Source organism: Entelurus aequoreus, linkage group LG04, assembly GCF_033978785.1.
Source record: "Entelurus aequoreus isolate RoL-2023_Sb linkage group LG04, RoL_Eaeq_v1.1, whole genome shotgun sequence".
NCBI classification, from domain to species: Eukaryota; Metazoa; Chordata; class Actinopteri; order Syngnathiformes; family Syngnathidae; genus Entelurus; species Entelurus aequoreus.
The window spans coordinates 38,641,721-38,658,277 of NC_084734.1; the positions used below are offsets into that span (position 1 = coordinate 38,641,721).

Sequence of the window (16,557 nt, forward strand, 5' to 3'; positions counted from 1 at the left end):
ATGAGACGAACACTGTTACAAATGTATTGCCAGTAGTTAAAATACCCATTCATCTCTGTCGAATGTAACCGCAACTGCTGTCTGTCCGTGTCATTGAGACATCAAGATGGGGGTAAGTTTATTAATACCGCTATTTAATTTTCTGTTGTTTTGATTGAAAACGAAAACTGAACTCTGTGGAACACCAACCGCGCTAATTTTTTTTGGATGTTTTTATTTATTTCATAGTCAAAAAGAACTTAACAGCCACTTACATAAACAAGTCCCACATTTTTATTTTTTATTTGTTTAAATACGAGAACAAGGTATTATTAATATTGAAAACAAAAACTGAACTATGTGGAATACCAACCGCTCTAATTTTTTGGATGCTTTTATTTATTTCATAGTCAAAAATTACTTAACAGCCACTTACATAAACAAGTCCTACATTTTTATTTAATTTTTTTTCATGTGAAAACAAAGTATTATTAATATTGAGTTGGATTTCATCCCTACAGAGTGCATTTGAAATTATTGAAGCCATTATAATTTGTTTTTGTTGTATTTTCTATTAACATGTTATATTTGTCATATTCGCAGAATAAAACAACTTTATGCTGCCTGGAATGTTTGGGTGTGTCACTAGGGGGCGAAAATGTTCCTTCTTGCACGGCGGAAGTGACGCAAGGTGTGTTCTTCACTGGCAATAGGAAATAAAGTGCAATGGGTACTGCGCGTTAAACATCCAGGATTTTACAGGTGAGGATTACTTCAACTATATTCTATTAACTTGACCTGCTAAACACTTGAATTGAGCATTAAACCATACGAATGTTTGTAAAGTTTTGAGGAATATAACCGTAACAAATCTGATCACGTGAACCGGTTCATCAGAAGACGTTTTACTTTCTGCTGGGCGACAAATGTCATTTAGACAGAATTTATTTAAAGTTTGTATGCTGTTTTTGCCAACATTCTTGTGTTACGTAAGGACACTTTTGGTCCTTAGTTTTAGTAACATCTCTTTCATTAGGCGCCCTGTCTCCGCTAAAACGAGTTCAAGTAATAAAACGAAGTCAGAGTCTGAGTGGAGTCACGTTGTTTCTAACTGTTAAGTGTCTTCACTGTTAGTTTGGATTATTTGTCCTACAAATTGCACCACTCTGGCACACTTAAGTCAACCCGTTACCCCGATTAGTGGTTTTCAATATGATTTGACCAATTAACTCTGAATTTATGTACAGATGACACCAGAGGGTTCCCATTGTGTTCATTGACGTCTGTGGAGCAGAAAGATGGCGAGCTTGTGGCGGTCCTACCAGGTGCTGATGGGACGCCACCCCTGGACTGTGCAGATTGTGACTGCAGGTAAGAAGAGTGCATCCACACTTTACACGTTGTTGTGTGCACTGGATGAAGAGCAGTGTGGTGCATGCTTTTCATGACCTTGTGACCTTTTTGGCACTGCGGCCAAAGAACTTTGAGCATGTGTTTGAACGAGTTCACCACAAATACAATAATATGTTGTCATTCAACAAATGGACAGGAATCCCCACAGACCGTCTTTAAATGATTTTTTATTTATTTAAACGGGGATAGCAGATCCATTCTATATGTCATACTTGATCATTTCGCGATAGTGACATATTTTTGCTGAAAGGATTTAGTAGAGAACATCGACGATAAAGTTCGCAACTTTTGGTCGCTGATAAAAAAAAGCCTTGCCTGTACCGGAAGTAGCGTGACGTCAAAGGTTGAAAGGCTCCTCACATTTCCCCATTGTTTTCAATGCAGCGAGAGCGATTCGGACCGAGAAAACGACGATTACCCCATTAATTTGAGCGAGGATGAAAGATTTGTGGATGAGGAACGTGAGAGTGAAGGACTAGAGTGCAGTGCAGGACGCATCTTTTTTCGCTCTGACCGTAACTTAGGTACAAGCTGGCTCATTGGATTCCACACACTCTCCTTTTTCTATTGTGGATCACGGATTTGTATTTTAAACCACCTCGGATACTATATCCTCTTGAAAATGAGAGTCGAGAACGCGAAATGGACATTCAGAGTGACTTTTATCTCCACGACAATACATCGGCGAAACACTTTAGCTACGGAGCTAACGTGATAGCATTGGGCTTAACTGCATATAGAAACAAAAGAAAAAAGCCCCTGACTGGAAGGATAGGCAGAAAATCAACAATACTATTAAACCATGGACCTGTAAAAACACGGTTAATGCTTTCCAGCCTGGCGAAGGTTAACAATGCTGTTGCTAACGACGCCATTGAAGCTAACTTAGCAACGGGACCTCACAGAGCTATGCTAAAAACATTAGTTATCCACCTACGCCAGCCCGCCCTCATCTGCTCATCAACACCCGTGCTCACCTGCGTTCCAGCGATCGATGGTGCGACGAAGGACTTCACCCGATCACCGATGCGGTCGGCGGCTAGCGTCGGATAGCGCGTCTGCTATCCAAGTCAAAGTCCTCCTGCTTGTGCTGCTGGAGCCAGCCGCTAATACACAGATCCCACCTACAACTTTGTTCTTTTCAGTCTTCATTGTTCATTAAACAAATTGCAAAAGATTCAACAACACAGATGTCCAGAATACTGTGGAATTTTGAGATGAAAACAGAGCTTTTTGTATTGGATTCAATGTGTCCGCATACTTCCGTTTCAACATTTGACGTCACGCGCATACGTCATCATACATAGACGTTTTCAACCGGAAGTTTAGCGGGAAATTTAAAATTGCACTTTATAAGTTAACCCGGCCGTATTGGCATGTGTTGCAATGTTAAGATTTCATCATTGATATATAAACTATCAGACTGTGTGGTCGGTAGTAGTGGGTTTCAGTAGGCCTTTAAAAATCTTGTAGAAAGCCGTTCTAGAAAAGTGGAAGGGTCATTCGGCCAAATCTGTGCCATATCGTTGTTGTAACTCTCAAAATGAAGATGCTTTTCCGTCTTTTTTAAATTCTAAATCTGATAATACACTTACAGTGCTGAACCAGTCAAAATTATTAATTGGCCCATCCATAGGAGCCGATCCCATGGGTGCTTGGGCCCCGACGCAATGCAGAGCACCCACGTGGGATTGATGGCAGATTCTTTCTCACCGCTAAGCAAAAACGGCACCTGCTCAGAAAAGTAGCGTCTGATTACCGCCCGTCCGAGCACCTACTGGCAGAAATGTAGATCGGCGCCTAAGGGCCCATCAACTTTATTTCATTTTTGTACAAGGTCCCTAAAATAAAAAAAGGTTAATTTGAGCAACTGAACCAAAATTGACATGAGTGAGTGAGTTTTTTGCGTAAAATCAGCAAATACGTGAAGGATAGTGAAGTGAATTAATTAACTCATATTATGTTTTACATATGGCGAAAGGTCATATTCAACTTGGAGAAAGCGAACCACCAGGTTTAAGTTAATAATGGTTGATTGTATAATAAATTATGGAGGCTTAGTTGGACATTCGCATATGGACTGGGTTAACTCTCCCACGAGAAGAGGCAAGAAATTCAGACATCGGAATGCAAAAGTGTTTGCTCTATCCTGGAGGAGAGACTTCATGTTTATCTTAAAGGCCTACTGAAACCCACTACTACCGACCACGCAGTCTGATAGTTTATATATCAATGATGAAATCTTAACATTGAAACACATGCCAATACGGCCGGGTTAACTTATAAAGTGCAATTTTAAAATTCCAGCCACACTTCCGGTTGGAAAAACTCCTTTGGATATGATTTATGCGCGTGACGTCACAAAATCCACGGAAGTGGTTGGACCCCATCTGACCCGATATAAAAACCTCTTGTTTTCTTTGACAAAATTCCACAGTATTCTGGACATCTGTGTTGGTGAATCTTTTGCAATTTGTTTAATGAACAATGGAGGCTGCAAAGAAGAACGTTGTAGGTGGGATCGATCGGTGTATTAGCGGCTAAGTACAATACTTACAGCAACACAACAAGGACTACTTACTACACCTAGCCGATGCTTGCCGCCAAACCCACGGATGAAGTCCTTCGTCGCGCCGTCGATCGCTGGAATGCAGGTGAGCACGGCTGTTTATGAGCAGATGAAGGCTGGCTGGCGTAGGTGGAGCGCTAATGTTTTTATCATAGTTCTGTGAGGTCCGGTTGCTAAGTTGCTAAATTAGCCTTAGCGTCGTTAGCAACAGCATTGTTAAGCCTTACCAGGCTGAGAATTTTTAACCGTGTAGTTACATGTACATGGTTTAATAGTATTGTTGATCTTCTGTCTATCCTTCCTGTCAGGGGTTTATTTCTTTTGTTTCTATCTTCATTTGAGAACGATGCTATCACGTTAGCTCAGTAGCTAAGTGTGTCACCGATGTATTGTTGTGGAGATAAGTCACTTTAAATGTCCATTTCGCGTGCTCGACTCTCATTTTCAAGAGGATATAGTTTCCGAGGTGGTTTAAAATACAAATCCGTGATCCACAATAGAAAAAGGAGAGAGTGTGGAATCCAATGAGCCAGCTTGTACCTAAGTTACGGTCAGAGCAAAAAGATACGTCCATTACTGCCTCTCAAGTCCTTCACTGTAACGTTCCTCATCTACGAATCTTTCATCCTCGCTCAAATTAATGGGGTAATCGTCGCTTTGTCGCTCTGAATCTCTTGCCCCATTGTAAACAACGGGGAATTGTGAGGAATACTAGCTCCTGTGATGTCACGCTACTTCCGGTACAGGCAAGGCTTTTTTTTATCAGCGAGCAAAAGTTGCGAACTTTATCGTCGATTTTCTCTACTAAATCCTTTCAGCAAAAATATGGCAATATCGCGAAATGATCAAGTATGACACATAGAATGGATCTGCTATTCCTGTTTAAATTTAAAAAATTCATTTCAGTAGGCCTTTAAACGTCAACCTACAAGTTATGGTATACATCTGTTGTCTTTCCAGACACTTACACACAAACATCTCCTTACATGGTCAGGTTGTACTCTCCTGAATTAACACACACCCAGACAGAAAAAGAAGGAATATAAGACTGTGGTTTGGCTCCTCCAAGTTAGGAGTGTCTCCATTTTTTTTGACTTGACCTCCAGGTACTGCAGTCCTGTATAATGACACTCGCTTGTAATAAAGCAACTTTTGGTTGAGTAAAGCGTCTCCGATGTCTCTTTTGATCCAGCCACACTGCCGTGTGTCACCCTTCTGTCCGGACGAGGATGACAGAACCAGAAATACACATCAATAGCCACTTGTTATATATGCTAATAAGTTGACACAAAGAACGTTACTGTCAACAAAAATCGTAAAAATATGTGCAAAGATTTAGCCGCCCTCCCCAGTCGTAGTTGAAATATCAAATATACAGGGAAGCCTGACTTGCAGAGGATCTAAATGATGCAACTTCACGTGGACCATGTGACTTGTGGAACATTCCGCATTTTATGGAGTGGGTAATGGACTAAGTGAAAATCCAGGACATTACTAAAATGTGAATTTTAACTAAATTTAAAGGCATTTAGCTAAGGTATAACACAAACGTGAAAAATATGTTTCTGGGGGATTTATTTGATTATATTTCATGGTAAAGTCTAATTTTAGAAGCCGGATAACAGGCAGAAGATGTTATTTTTCTACTTAATTAAATTATTTTGAATTGTATTTAGTAAATATGCAATCAGATCAATGTGCAGAACACTTTGCTTAATAGAAACATGTGTTTTACAGTTAATTGCATTGTGTATTTATAGATTTTATTTTCTGGAGATGCAAATGGCACCGGTTTGGTGGAACGGCCCAGAAGCTGTTTAAGCTGCAAATGGTCACGTTTTTCCTACTTGTCACTTCCTGAGAGGGATTCCAATGCTTTTGAGCATAAAGTGTTGTTCATTTACCGTTACCTAACTAATACTTTCACTTTAACAAGCATGGAAATGTGCTGATTTTTCTTTTTGGTTATTTTTCTACGGCAGCGTATTTATGCAATGCAACTTCTCACCGTTAGATGGAGGCAGAGTGTCTTACATCTGCTTTCCAAACTCCAAAGTTGGCGTTATTATTGAATTATGACAAGAGTGAGGTTGGAAGTCATATTCCTTTAGATTTTGATATAATGCTTTTCTAGACACCAAAAGTGCTTGTATGGAGGGTCAAATGGGACAGAACGAAATAAATACATATTTCATCATCATCATCATCATTTTTATTTATCTCCTTCATTGATGTGCATCTTTGATAGACAATTATACCACAATTATTCAGTTACACCGTTACACACCAATGCCTGAGAAATAAATACATATTTAAATAATTACTTAAATATGTCAATTAATTACAATTTGAATTATATGAATAAATGTGTTATTAAAGTGTCTATTTAATGTAAAATTATATTTTGTTGTATTTTTAATGCAGTAAGAATAAACAAATTCTATATTTAACTATTTCAATATTTAATTATTTTGAAATATAATTATTTTGGAATATAATTCTTTTGTGATTTAATTATTTTATGTTTTAATTAATTATTTCACGATTTAATACATTTTTCAATTCATGAACCTGTGTTTCAGCACTTCATGAATTTATTTAATCCGTCAAACTCATCCATCTAAGTCAGTGGGCGGATCCCAACACCCGATTACACTATTTGTAGTGTTGCCAAACAACATTCAGAACAGATTTGTTAAAAGAGAAAGTAGTTATAATCTAAAAGCAACTGAGCTCTTTACTAAATCTAGATTTATAAAAGGGATAAAGGAAAGAGGCATTTCAATCAAATGTGTTAGTTTATGGAACAATCTTGACAGTGAAATAATAAAAAAAATCTACTGTATTAAAAATCATTTAGAAATCATGATGATAAAAAGATAGGGTTTGGAGTAAATCATTGTTTCCATGTTTATTTATTTTGTTTTATGTTATGAATGTATGTGACCAATATGATATAGCTAGTCTTCCGAGTTGAACAACAAATATAACTGTATGACTAGGGGGCGGATATCACAAGTTTTTCTTCATTCTTCTTTTTTTCGTTCATTATTTATTTCAATGTTGGGGTGATTGTTTTTTGATGGACCTCAATTGAAATAAATAAAACACAAACAAATACTGTATGTTGGTTGGTGGAAGATTATTTCGAACATGTGTACAATTTCAATACGATACATCACTTATACACATTTTCATTTTTTTCATGTTGAACTTGGACCAGAGTGTAGCAGAGGAGTACTGGTCGATGTCTTGGTCTGAAAGTGTGGAAATAACTCAAACAACTTCAAAAAATTTAACTGCTACAAGCCCTGGGTCAGCAGGTCTTGCTTCCACATACTTCGCAAGGTCTAAAATATATACCACCAACTCCTGAAAAAGAGTATATCTTTCTTAGCTGCCATGTTTTCAAAAACTTCCAAAGTTCCAGGCTTCAGACCAAAGCAATCATTGAACTAGATTCCTGTTAGCCCCGCCCACTGACTTTGATGGACGAGTTTGATGGATAAAATAAATTCATGAAGCGCTGACACACAGGTTCATAAAATAAATACATCATGAAATAAATAAAAATCTTACAATGATTAAATTGTTAAATAATTTAGTAAATATTTAAAATGAAATTGAAATGTATTAAATAATTGTCATAAAATTACTGATACATGTATCACAAATGTGTTTATTTAATTCTAATTTTAATTAATAAATGGGGAATAAGTGGTAGAAAATGGATGGATGGATGGACATTTGTGCAAACAGCCTGCCCAACCACCACCAAACATTCATACACTAGTGTGGGCTGCAATGGTAGCAGGGTGGGTAAAGTGTCTTACCCAAGGACACATTGGCAGTGACTAGGATGGCAGAAGCTGGATCTGTACTAGGAACCCTCAAGTTTCTGGCTAAATGCTCAAACCATCTGAGCCACGCCGTCATCACCTAATTCTGCATAATCATGAATAAATTAATGTTTACACAAGCTTATATTTCAGTACATTACAAATAGGTTGTATAAGATTAGTTTATAACGGGGGTGTCCAAACTATTTCCACATAGGACTACAAAACGAAAAATGGGAGTATGCTTTGATACATTCTGTACATTAAAGATGCTAAAAGCAATCCAATGTCATTTCATGTCATTAGTCCTCTTGCACGTCAAGGTGCGTAGAGCCAACCGTGGCAACCAGGTCTCTCCATTTGAGTCTATTGTGGGCAGAGTTGAGCTTGTGCCAGAGTCACGTTACAGGCTTTAAGGCCCTGGGCTGTTACATCCAGCCAGTGGGTGCGGGAGACACTTTTGGGTCGTCTCCAGTCGGCTTGCTGTGGAAAGCCAGGTGGTAATTGGATGTTCCACAAAAAAGAGAGTGATGGATCAGGTGCTTACATGTATTAGTAAGGTCTTAGGCCAGCTTATCTTCAGGCCTAATTTTTGGACTCCTCGTTGAACACACTGAGGGCTTCGTAGAGCTGGTCAGCAGGGTGGTGTCAGCTGCGTATTCAAGGTCCTTGAGGATATAGTTACCAAGTGGCACCCCAGGGATTCATTCGCGGACAGGTGACATCAAGTTTGATGACGCAATTAAAGTGTTAAGGAACCGCGACACAGCCCTGCCTTACCCAGCTGTTTATGAGGAACCACTCAGAGTCCCAAACTTTCACTCATATGCAGCTTTCAGCACCCTGGTACAGCTGTCTAAAGAGAGTGGTTAAGGAGCTCACTGAAATGCTCCTTCCATTGGTTGAGGCAGTCTGCTTCTTCTGAGAGGACGTTGCTTGCACAGTCCTTATAATGGGAAGCAGCGCTGATGGGGGCCCGCTCCTTGGTGGAGGAGATTGAAAAGCTTGTTATTTTGGGAAGCTTACACCATGGCTGTCACCTGATTGCTCCAGAATGTTTCTCTGTCGCATCGGATTAAGATGTTTTGTTGGCTGTTAAGACGTTGATACAGGTCCATGTCGTCGGTTGTTGACACTGTCCAACGTAGCTTGGAATATCCAGGGCTTCTTGGGGGCAGGTCTTGTTCTCCCGATGGTTTCCGTGGAAGCCATGACGACCTCATTGGTGGGGCCAGTTCTTAGATTTCCCGCTGTTGAGAGCGCTAAATCTGTTAGCGAAGGTGCATCTGTATCACTCCATGATGGCTGGGTCTACTGGACGGGGGGAGTCCAGCTTGGGGAAGGCATTGGCTGATGCTCCTGCCTTGAGCCTCAGCCACAGGTCGGCCATCAGCAATCAATGGAATGTGTTGCCAAACTGTGCACCTCTGAAGACACAGCTGTTGGTTGATGTCTTCCAGCGGTGGGATATGAGTATCTGGTCAATGGCCTTTTTGGTCTTTCCGTCAGGCTGTACCAGGTCCAGTGATGGATCCGCATCCGGGGGAACCATGTGCCAGCAATACAGAGATTGGTGGCTCTACATAGATAGAGTAATTGTTGGCTGTTATCGTTGGCTGTTATCGTTGGTGGTGGTATTGATGAAGACTGGGCCTGTTACAGTTTGGAGGGTGGGATCATGTGTGGAGATTGTAGCATTGGTATCGGTGAGAACAATGACAATGTCCTGGGGGCAGGCTGCCATGATAGCATCTTGTAGCTGGTCCTTAAAAGTGTTGTTGGTCTAATCTGGGGTGACATCGGTTGGGCTATAAGCGGCAATAACTGTCATCGTCCCATGTTGGTGTAAAAGACGAGAACAGTCTTATCACTGCTGTATAGCGTGAGGGTGAGGGCTACACCGCCTCCCCCATCATTCATGCCACTCCAGAGGAAAAGATGGTCGCCAGCAGTGGTCTCTCCGGTTCCACGCCATCCAATGTAGGTAATTATAAAGTATGCTAAACTATCTCAACAAAACATCTAAGCTTTGCATTATAGGTGAAATTAGTGTACTTTTTAATAATATGACATATTAATAATAAATTGTCTTTTTAGAAAATGCAGAGGGTCAATAAAAATGAGCCGGGGGTGTCAGAAATGGCCAAAAATATTGTTTGTTGTGACCTTTTAACCAAAGGTTGCGTCTTGTCACTTTTAAGCGCGCCACAGTGCTTTAGATCGCCACGCGCCTGCTGAGGAAGTCGTGTCACCACAGCAACCTGTTAGCCAAAGCAGGAGGAGGCAGGACATGTTTGCTAGTATAGTGTATGAAATATAACATCATTAAATTTGTATTTAAAAAAAAAATACATCTAGCGTCATTGTTGTGTTTTCTAACAAAATGGTGTTTTATTAGGCACGCTAGTGGGCGTGGGCGACGTCATCGCCCAGCAGCTGATTGAGAGGCGCGGACTCGCCGGTCACAACGTACGTCGCACCGCCAAGATGATGGGCATTGGCTTCTTTTTCGTGGTAAGTGTGTTTACCATTTAACCAGGTGACTTCTTAGTAACATAGCACTCCTTCTTTGAAGGGTCCCGTCATTGGAAGCTGGTACAGAGTTCTGGACCGACTGGTGGCGGGAGGAAGCAAGAGTGCTGCGTTCAAGAAGATGACCGTGGATCAGGTGACTAGTAAAACTGTTGTTTGTTTGCGCAATGTTGCTGATTTGTGTGTCTGCATGTGTGTAGTTATGCTTCGCCCCATGTTTTTTGGGGGCATTCCTCGCTCTTTCTGGCGTTCTAAACGGACTGACAGTGGAGGAGAACGTCGCCAAGATGCGCAGGGTGAGAATTATTCATGGGTACCTCCACCAAGGAAAAGGTGAAGCACACAAAATACACACACTTAAAGCACTGACGATACCTGATTAAGTACCCACACTGACCTTTGAGAGGCAGCGCTGGGCCAATACGGCTGATGGAAATCAAAGTAAAAGCTTGGCTAATTGTTAGCTTTTGTGTCCACAATTGCAATTATAATTATAAGCAAATACTTCCTGTGATGCAGCAAGAGATGTGAGAGGGAGGGGCAGAGCGTGTGTGACTCATTTGCACGCGTGCGTGTGTTTAAACATTGCGTCCACTAACAGGCTGATCAATTATTGACGTTAGGAGGCGGTGATGTCACAGAGGACAGCAAATAAACGACACAGCAGACGCTGATCAAACACGTTGTTGGGATTGGAGACAACTTTGTGTTTGACTGAGAGCAGGCCCCGCCCTTTCCTGTAGACACTCTGCCCCGCCGCCAGTCTGTGGACACTCGCTCTCTACTAAAACTTAGAGAATGCCACTCAGGAGAGCGCGGAACTCTCTGAATGCCCCAACAGTTGTAAACATGGACCACGCTGTAGGGTGCGCAACAAGCTTTTTTCCACCACAGCGCCAACTGGTGTATCTGATTAGTTGCTGTAGTGAAAGTGCTGTGTAAAAAAATAAAAATGTTAGTCGTTAATTAGAAATATGTTTTACTCTGAAAGGATCGAGGGTTTAATGTTGGCAGAATATTGGATTTTTGTTTTTAGACGTCCACGTGTCACTGTGACCTTTTAACAACACTCACGCGCGTGTGCGTTTGTGTGTGTGCACAATGTATCTCTGTTGTTTTCACAGGACTATACAGATGCTCTCATCTCCAACTATTATGTGAGTTGTACTGCATTTTTAAGTGATATCCTTATAAGTTAAATGCCAACGTGTGTGTTTGTGTGTCAGCTGTGGCCGCCTGTGCAGATCGCCAACTTCTACTTCATCCCGCTGCACCACAGGTCAGTCCTAAAAGACTCTTTAACCCCTGCCGCCCCTCCCAACTCCTCCTATACAACATGGCTAAACCACTTGCCATAACCTCCTGAAAACCAGTGTATGTATGTACCATATTTTCTGGACTATAGGGCGCACTGGATTATAAGGCGCGTTAAAGGGGTCATATTATGATTTTTTTTCAAAATGTAAAACATTTCCTTGTGGTCTACATAACATGCAATGGTGGTTCTTTGGTCAAAATGTTGCATGGATGATGTTTTACAGACCATCTTCAAGGCGCTTTTTGACAGTCGCTTCAGGATGCTCCGTTTTGTGGGCGGTCTTATTTACGTGGCTCACCTCCGACAGCGTCTTCTCCCCGTCATCTTTGTTGTAGCAGTGTAGCGTGCAACGATGGGAGTCGAAGAAGTGTCAAAAGATGGAGCTAACTGTTTTAATGACATTCAGACTTTACTCAAATCCATAACGTAGCAGCATCTCCTCATCTGTGGCTCACTAGTGCAACAACGCCGGAAATGTGTCCCGTGAAAAATCGTCCGACCGGAACTCTCTAATAACTAAAGTTCCATGGGTGAATAATGTAACCTCACTACACCGGTAGTTTTTAGCGTTTCCATAGTGAGATATAAATGAGAACTTTACGCTACTTTATATTAGAAATGGCAACATCAGAGGGTGAATGCCCAATAACAAGAAGATAGTGGAAAAAGAAGAAGCTTATCGACTACTACATTGTCATGCACTACAGTGGCAGACCTGCGCAAATTTTCAGGACTTACGCAGATCTCAAATACACATCAGCAGGTACTAGAAGGTAAGAAATGTTGGTTTTGCATTATATTGTGAAACAAAATGCCAGATAATATGTCCGCTACTGGGTGCCATTTTTTGGTCCTGTTGCGTTGACCAGCATTCCTCCAATGGGGAACTTAAATTGCTAGTCTCTCCCAGATTCTCTTATGGCACATAAGCTGATGTTTATATTCAATCACCAGGCAGAAATTGGTATTTTGTGGTTTATTCTCCAAGCTTAGAGGACAAACGTGAGACCAATCTAGCACACCAGCGTTCCCCAGCCCGGTCCAGATCGGTCTCCCCTCAAACCCCCGGAAGTCCCGTGATCTTCCCTCTGTCCCTCGCCCCCACTCCCTTTGTTTAGACTACTCCGAGTTATCTCTACTCTGACACATTCCAATCTAGAAGGCCGACACCTTACTATGAGACTCAAAAGAAGGAAGAATACTAGCTATTCTTTATATGACTATAGGAGTTTAGAAAGAAGTAACACTTAAATATGGATATGATTCTGATCTGCTTCCCACAGTCCTTATACACACACCATAGTACTACTTGACAACGGTAGCATGTGGGCTGACAATCCATCAAGCGGTGCGGCTTCAAAGTCATACTAAAACATTTTGACAGATTTTTGAGTGCCGTTGGTAATGTTCTTTATTTTCAATGGAAAATTTAAAGTTTTGATGTTGTTTACTGCCGTCATATTGCAGTCTACATGTATCTGTTGTGTGTGACTACCATCTACTGGTCACATTTACATGGTTACACCATGTACCAAATAAAATTGCTTCGAGGTCGGTAAGCACAACCAGAATGATTCTGTACTTAAGGCGCACTGTTGATTTTTGAGTAAATGAAATTGTTTTAAGTGCGCCTTATAGTCCGAAAAAAAAAAGGTAATACATCTCATTATCAGGGCCATAACCAGAATTTGACAAATACAGAGGTACTATGCTGAAGGTCAGCGTATTAACCAATTTTAGCATCATTAAAACATAAGTTTAAAATTTTACATAATTTCAACTCCAACATGGGTTTCCAACCTGAGACCTTCTACTATGCATTTTCAGTCCTAGAGACGCGCGCCACGAGAGGCACCGGAAGTTAATGGTGGAAATCAGTAATAAAGACAAACTGTGGGTTGAAATTGTCTCCCTGTTGCACCTTGGACACCTCGATGATGTAAACCACTGCTGCTCACTGATTGGTCAAGCAGATTAAATACGCCACAGGAAATGACAACATGAAGCACGTTGGTTTAGGTGTGGATGCTGCATGCAGTTTTTTTTTTGGCCATAGTTTGCACTGTGCGGCCCTCAGTCTCCTCTTGGATGACATTAGCAGTAGAGTAGTGAAAATAATATTCTTCAGGTGTGGTCAACCAGAACCTTTTGATGCACACAGGTTGGCAGTGGTGCAGGTGGTCGCTGTGGCGTGGAACTCCTACTTGACCTGGAAGGCCAACAAAGAGTGACACACGCACACAAACACACGCACACAAACACAATGTATTGTTGTTTCTGCTGCTGGACCAGAGAGAACTTTGCAAAGTGTAAAAGAGCCACTGAATCACTGCTGACACATTCAACACCTCAACATCTGAAGCACATGCGCTTATTTGTGGATCTTACACGCACACACACATTCACACACTTTCTCCTGGTTAGTTCCTGAAGAAAGAAAGTCTTAAATGATGTAGTTATTAAACAGCTTGTCACTGTGAAACTGGAGGCGACGCCAGTATTAGTCCTTTTCCTTCATTTATTAAATGTATAGTGTTTCTGTCATGAGAATAAATTAAAAGGAAAAAGTTGCAAGTAACATCCATTATGTGCACCCCCATCACACACAATCACGCACCTTCTTCCTGATGAAAAATTAATTTCTCAAGTGCTCTTATGTAAATGTTTAGCAGGCACAATAATAGTGTTTGACCTTATTTGAAATGGAATGTGTTAATGTGTGTGTGTACGCACACATCAACACACATGATTCAGCACTGTGGACAGCTCCAATGTGAAAAAACACTGACGTCACACACAAATGTTTATGGCAAACAAATTCAGATAGATGGAAATATAAAAAATGATTAAAAAGTTTATCATGTCAGGATATGCAAAATCCTCTTGATGGTAGGAAAGTGCTGCAAACGTCTTTGACCTTAAGTGAGAGTGGGGGAGGAGGAGGAGGCCCCCCACGAGGGCTCCTGAGGGACTTGCCTCCCCAAAAGTGCTCCACGACCTTCTCGTGTGTCCGCACTTCCTTCCCTTGAGGACCATGTCTCCCACATCCGAGCCGCGGACCGGGCGATGACGTCACAGGCTGCGTGGATAAAAAGCTACGTGCTCGCCGCCCTGCGCGCACATGCCCACGGACCCTTCACCGCCGAGCTCTCGCGCACGTTCACCTGCGGCAAGTAAGTGCACGCTCACCTGCTCTACTTCCGGCTATTTTCAGGTTAAAAGACTTTGCTGCAGTTTTACTTAACTGCTTGGCTAAAGAAAGTCATTGCTGTTATATTGGCATTATCAAAAATTTAAAATTAATTTTATTTATTATATTTAATTTTATTTTATAGCGTTATAAGCATTATCAAAACTTAAAACTAAACCAAAATATGACTTATTATATCTTTGTGGAAAATATTGGACACAGTGTGTTGTCATACTTGTGAGATGTGATGCAAGTGTAAGCTATTCATTTCTAATTTTTGTATTACTTTTTGTTAATGTTTTTAATGATAATGTCAATGAGGGTTTTTTAATCACTGCTATTTGGAAATTGTTACTAATATTGATGCTGTTGTCGATAATGTTCATTTTTGTTTCACTACATTTTGATTGTTCTGTGTCATGTTTGTCTGTCCTCAATTAATAAATAAATGATAAATGGGTTATACTTGTATAGTGCTTTTCTACCTTCAAGGTACTCAAAGCGCTTTGACAGTATTTCCACATTTACCCATTCACACACTGATGGCGGGAGCTGCCATGCAAGGCGCTAACCAGCAGCCATCAGAGGCAAAGGGTGAAGTGTCTTGCCCAAGGACACAACGGACGTGACTAGGAAGGTAGAAGGTGGGAATTGAACCCCAGTAACCAGCAACACTCAATTGCTCTGTTTATTGTTGTTCTTAGTGTTGCTGGGATAGTTTTGGAATTGGATTGCATTGTTGTGTATTGTTTTTTTTGACTGATTAATAAATTCATTAAAAAAAAAAATTACAACTAAATTTTTGATAATGCTTATAAAGCTAAAGAATATTATTTATTTCAAAACACTTTGCAACCCCCAACAAAAGCTTTACTGAAGTTTGTGCAAGGTATACAATTATACTTTAAAGTCTAAAAGAAGTGAGCGTTGTTGTACTTGAAATGTGTGCCAAATTAAATATTCATGCATTTGATTGCAGCCATGAAATCAGCGTCGCTGCTTCTGCTCCTCTTCTCCTCGGTGCTACTCCCTCCCGCCGCCAGCAGAGGGCGCCCCCTCCATGACAACAGCCTCCAGTCAGGCCAGGCGCTTCTCAGGGCAGCTTCAGCCGGGGACAGCACTGCCGCCCGCCTGCTGGGCTTCAGCCTCCACAAACCTTTTCTCAGGAAGGAGGATTATGATGATAATGACGTTGAAGCGGAGGAGGGGCAGCTTCAGAAGCGCAACGAGGACGCGCCAATCTCCATCGACTTGACCTTTCACCTCCTGAGGAACATGATCCACTTGGCCCGGACGGAGAAGCAGAGGCAGAGGGCTCACTTCAACCGCAAAGTGCTGGACGAGGTCGGCAAGTAACAGTAATCACGCCGTCATCGTCTTCCTCTTTTACGCACGCTCACTTCCTCTTAACGTAAATATTGTACATAACATGAATATTAGAGATGGAAATGTGAAGGTTTATGTCACATGATGAATGTCTGTTGAAATTATTAAAGCAGTTTTCACAATGCAAAATATGGACAACATGTTTTTTTTCCTCACTCAAGTGTAGCTGTATTGACAATCAATAACAATATCAACATGTGTGTTTAATACAGTTTTGTCTTTTCAAATGAACCAAAATGTTATTTCGGATCTTCAAACAGGACGTTTACAGACGGGGAAGTTGTGTTTAATTGCCATCCATCACTTTGTCTTTGTGTCCAACATTTATATT

At 41.0% G+C, this 16,557-nt stretch overlaps 2 protein-coding genes across 3 annotated transcripts; both read left to right on the forward strand.

Annotated features, from left to right (window-relative positions):
- Positions 1-602: 602 nt before the first annotated feature.
- LOC133648599 (protein Mpv17) lies at positions 603-14,144 on the forward strand. The gene is made up of 8 exons (XM_062044845.1): positions 603-741; positions 1,227-1,350; positions 10,199-10,314; positions 10,376-10,468; positions 10,533-10,628; positions 11,457-11,489; positions 11,559-11,611; positions 13,812-14,144. The coding sequence occupies exons 2-8, from the start codon at positions 1,278-1,280 to the stop codon at positions 13,879-13,881; spliced, it is 534 nt and encodes a 177-aa protein (XP_061900829.1). The 5' UTR covers positions 603-741; positions 1,227-1,277; the 3' UTR covers positions 13,882-14,144.
- On the forward strand, positions 11,644-16,315 carry LOC133648600 (UI-like). 2 transcript variants are annotated; one of them, XM_062044847.1, is made up of 2 exons: positions 11,644-11,710; positions 15,820-16,315. In XM_062044847.1, exon 2 carries the CDS (start codon positions 15,822-15,824, stop codon positions 16,194-16,196), a length of 375 nt encoding a protein of 124 aa, XP_061900831.1. In that variant the 5' UTR covers positions 11,644-11,710; positions 15,820-15,821; the 3' UTR covers positions 16,197-16,315. The 2 variants fall into 2 exon arrangements, with proteins under 2 accessions (XP_061900831.1, XP_061900830.1); XM_062044846.1 differs by lacking the exon at positions 11,644-11,710 and adding an exon at positions 14,351-14,823.
- The last annotated feature ends 242 nt before the right edge of the window (positions 16,316-16,557 follow it).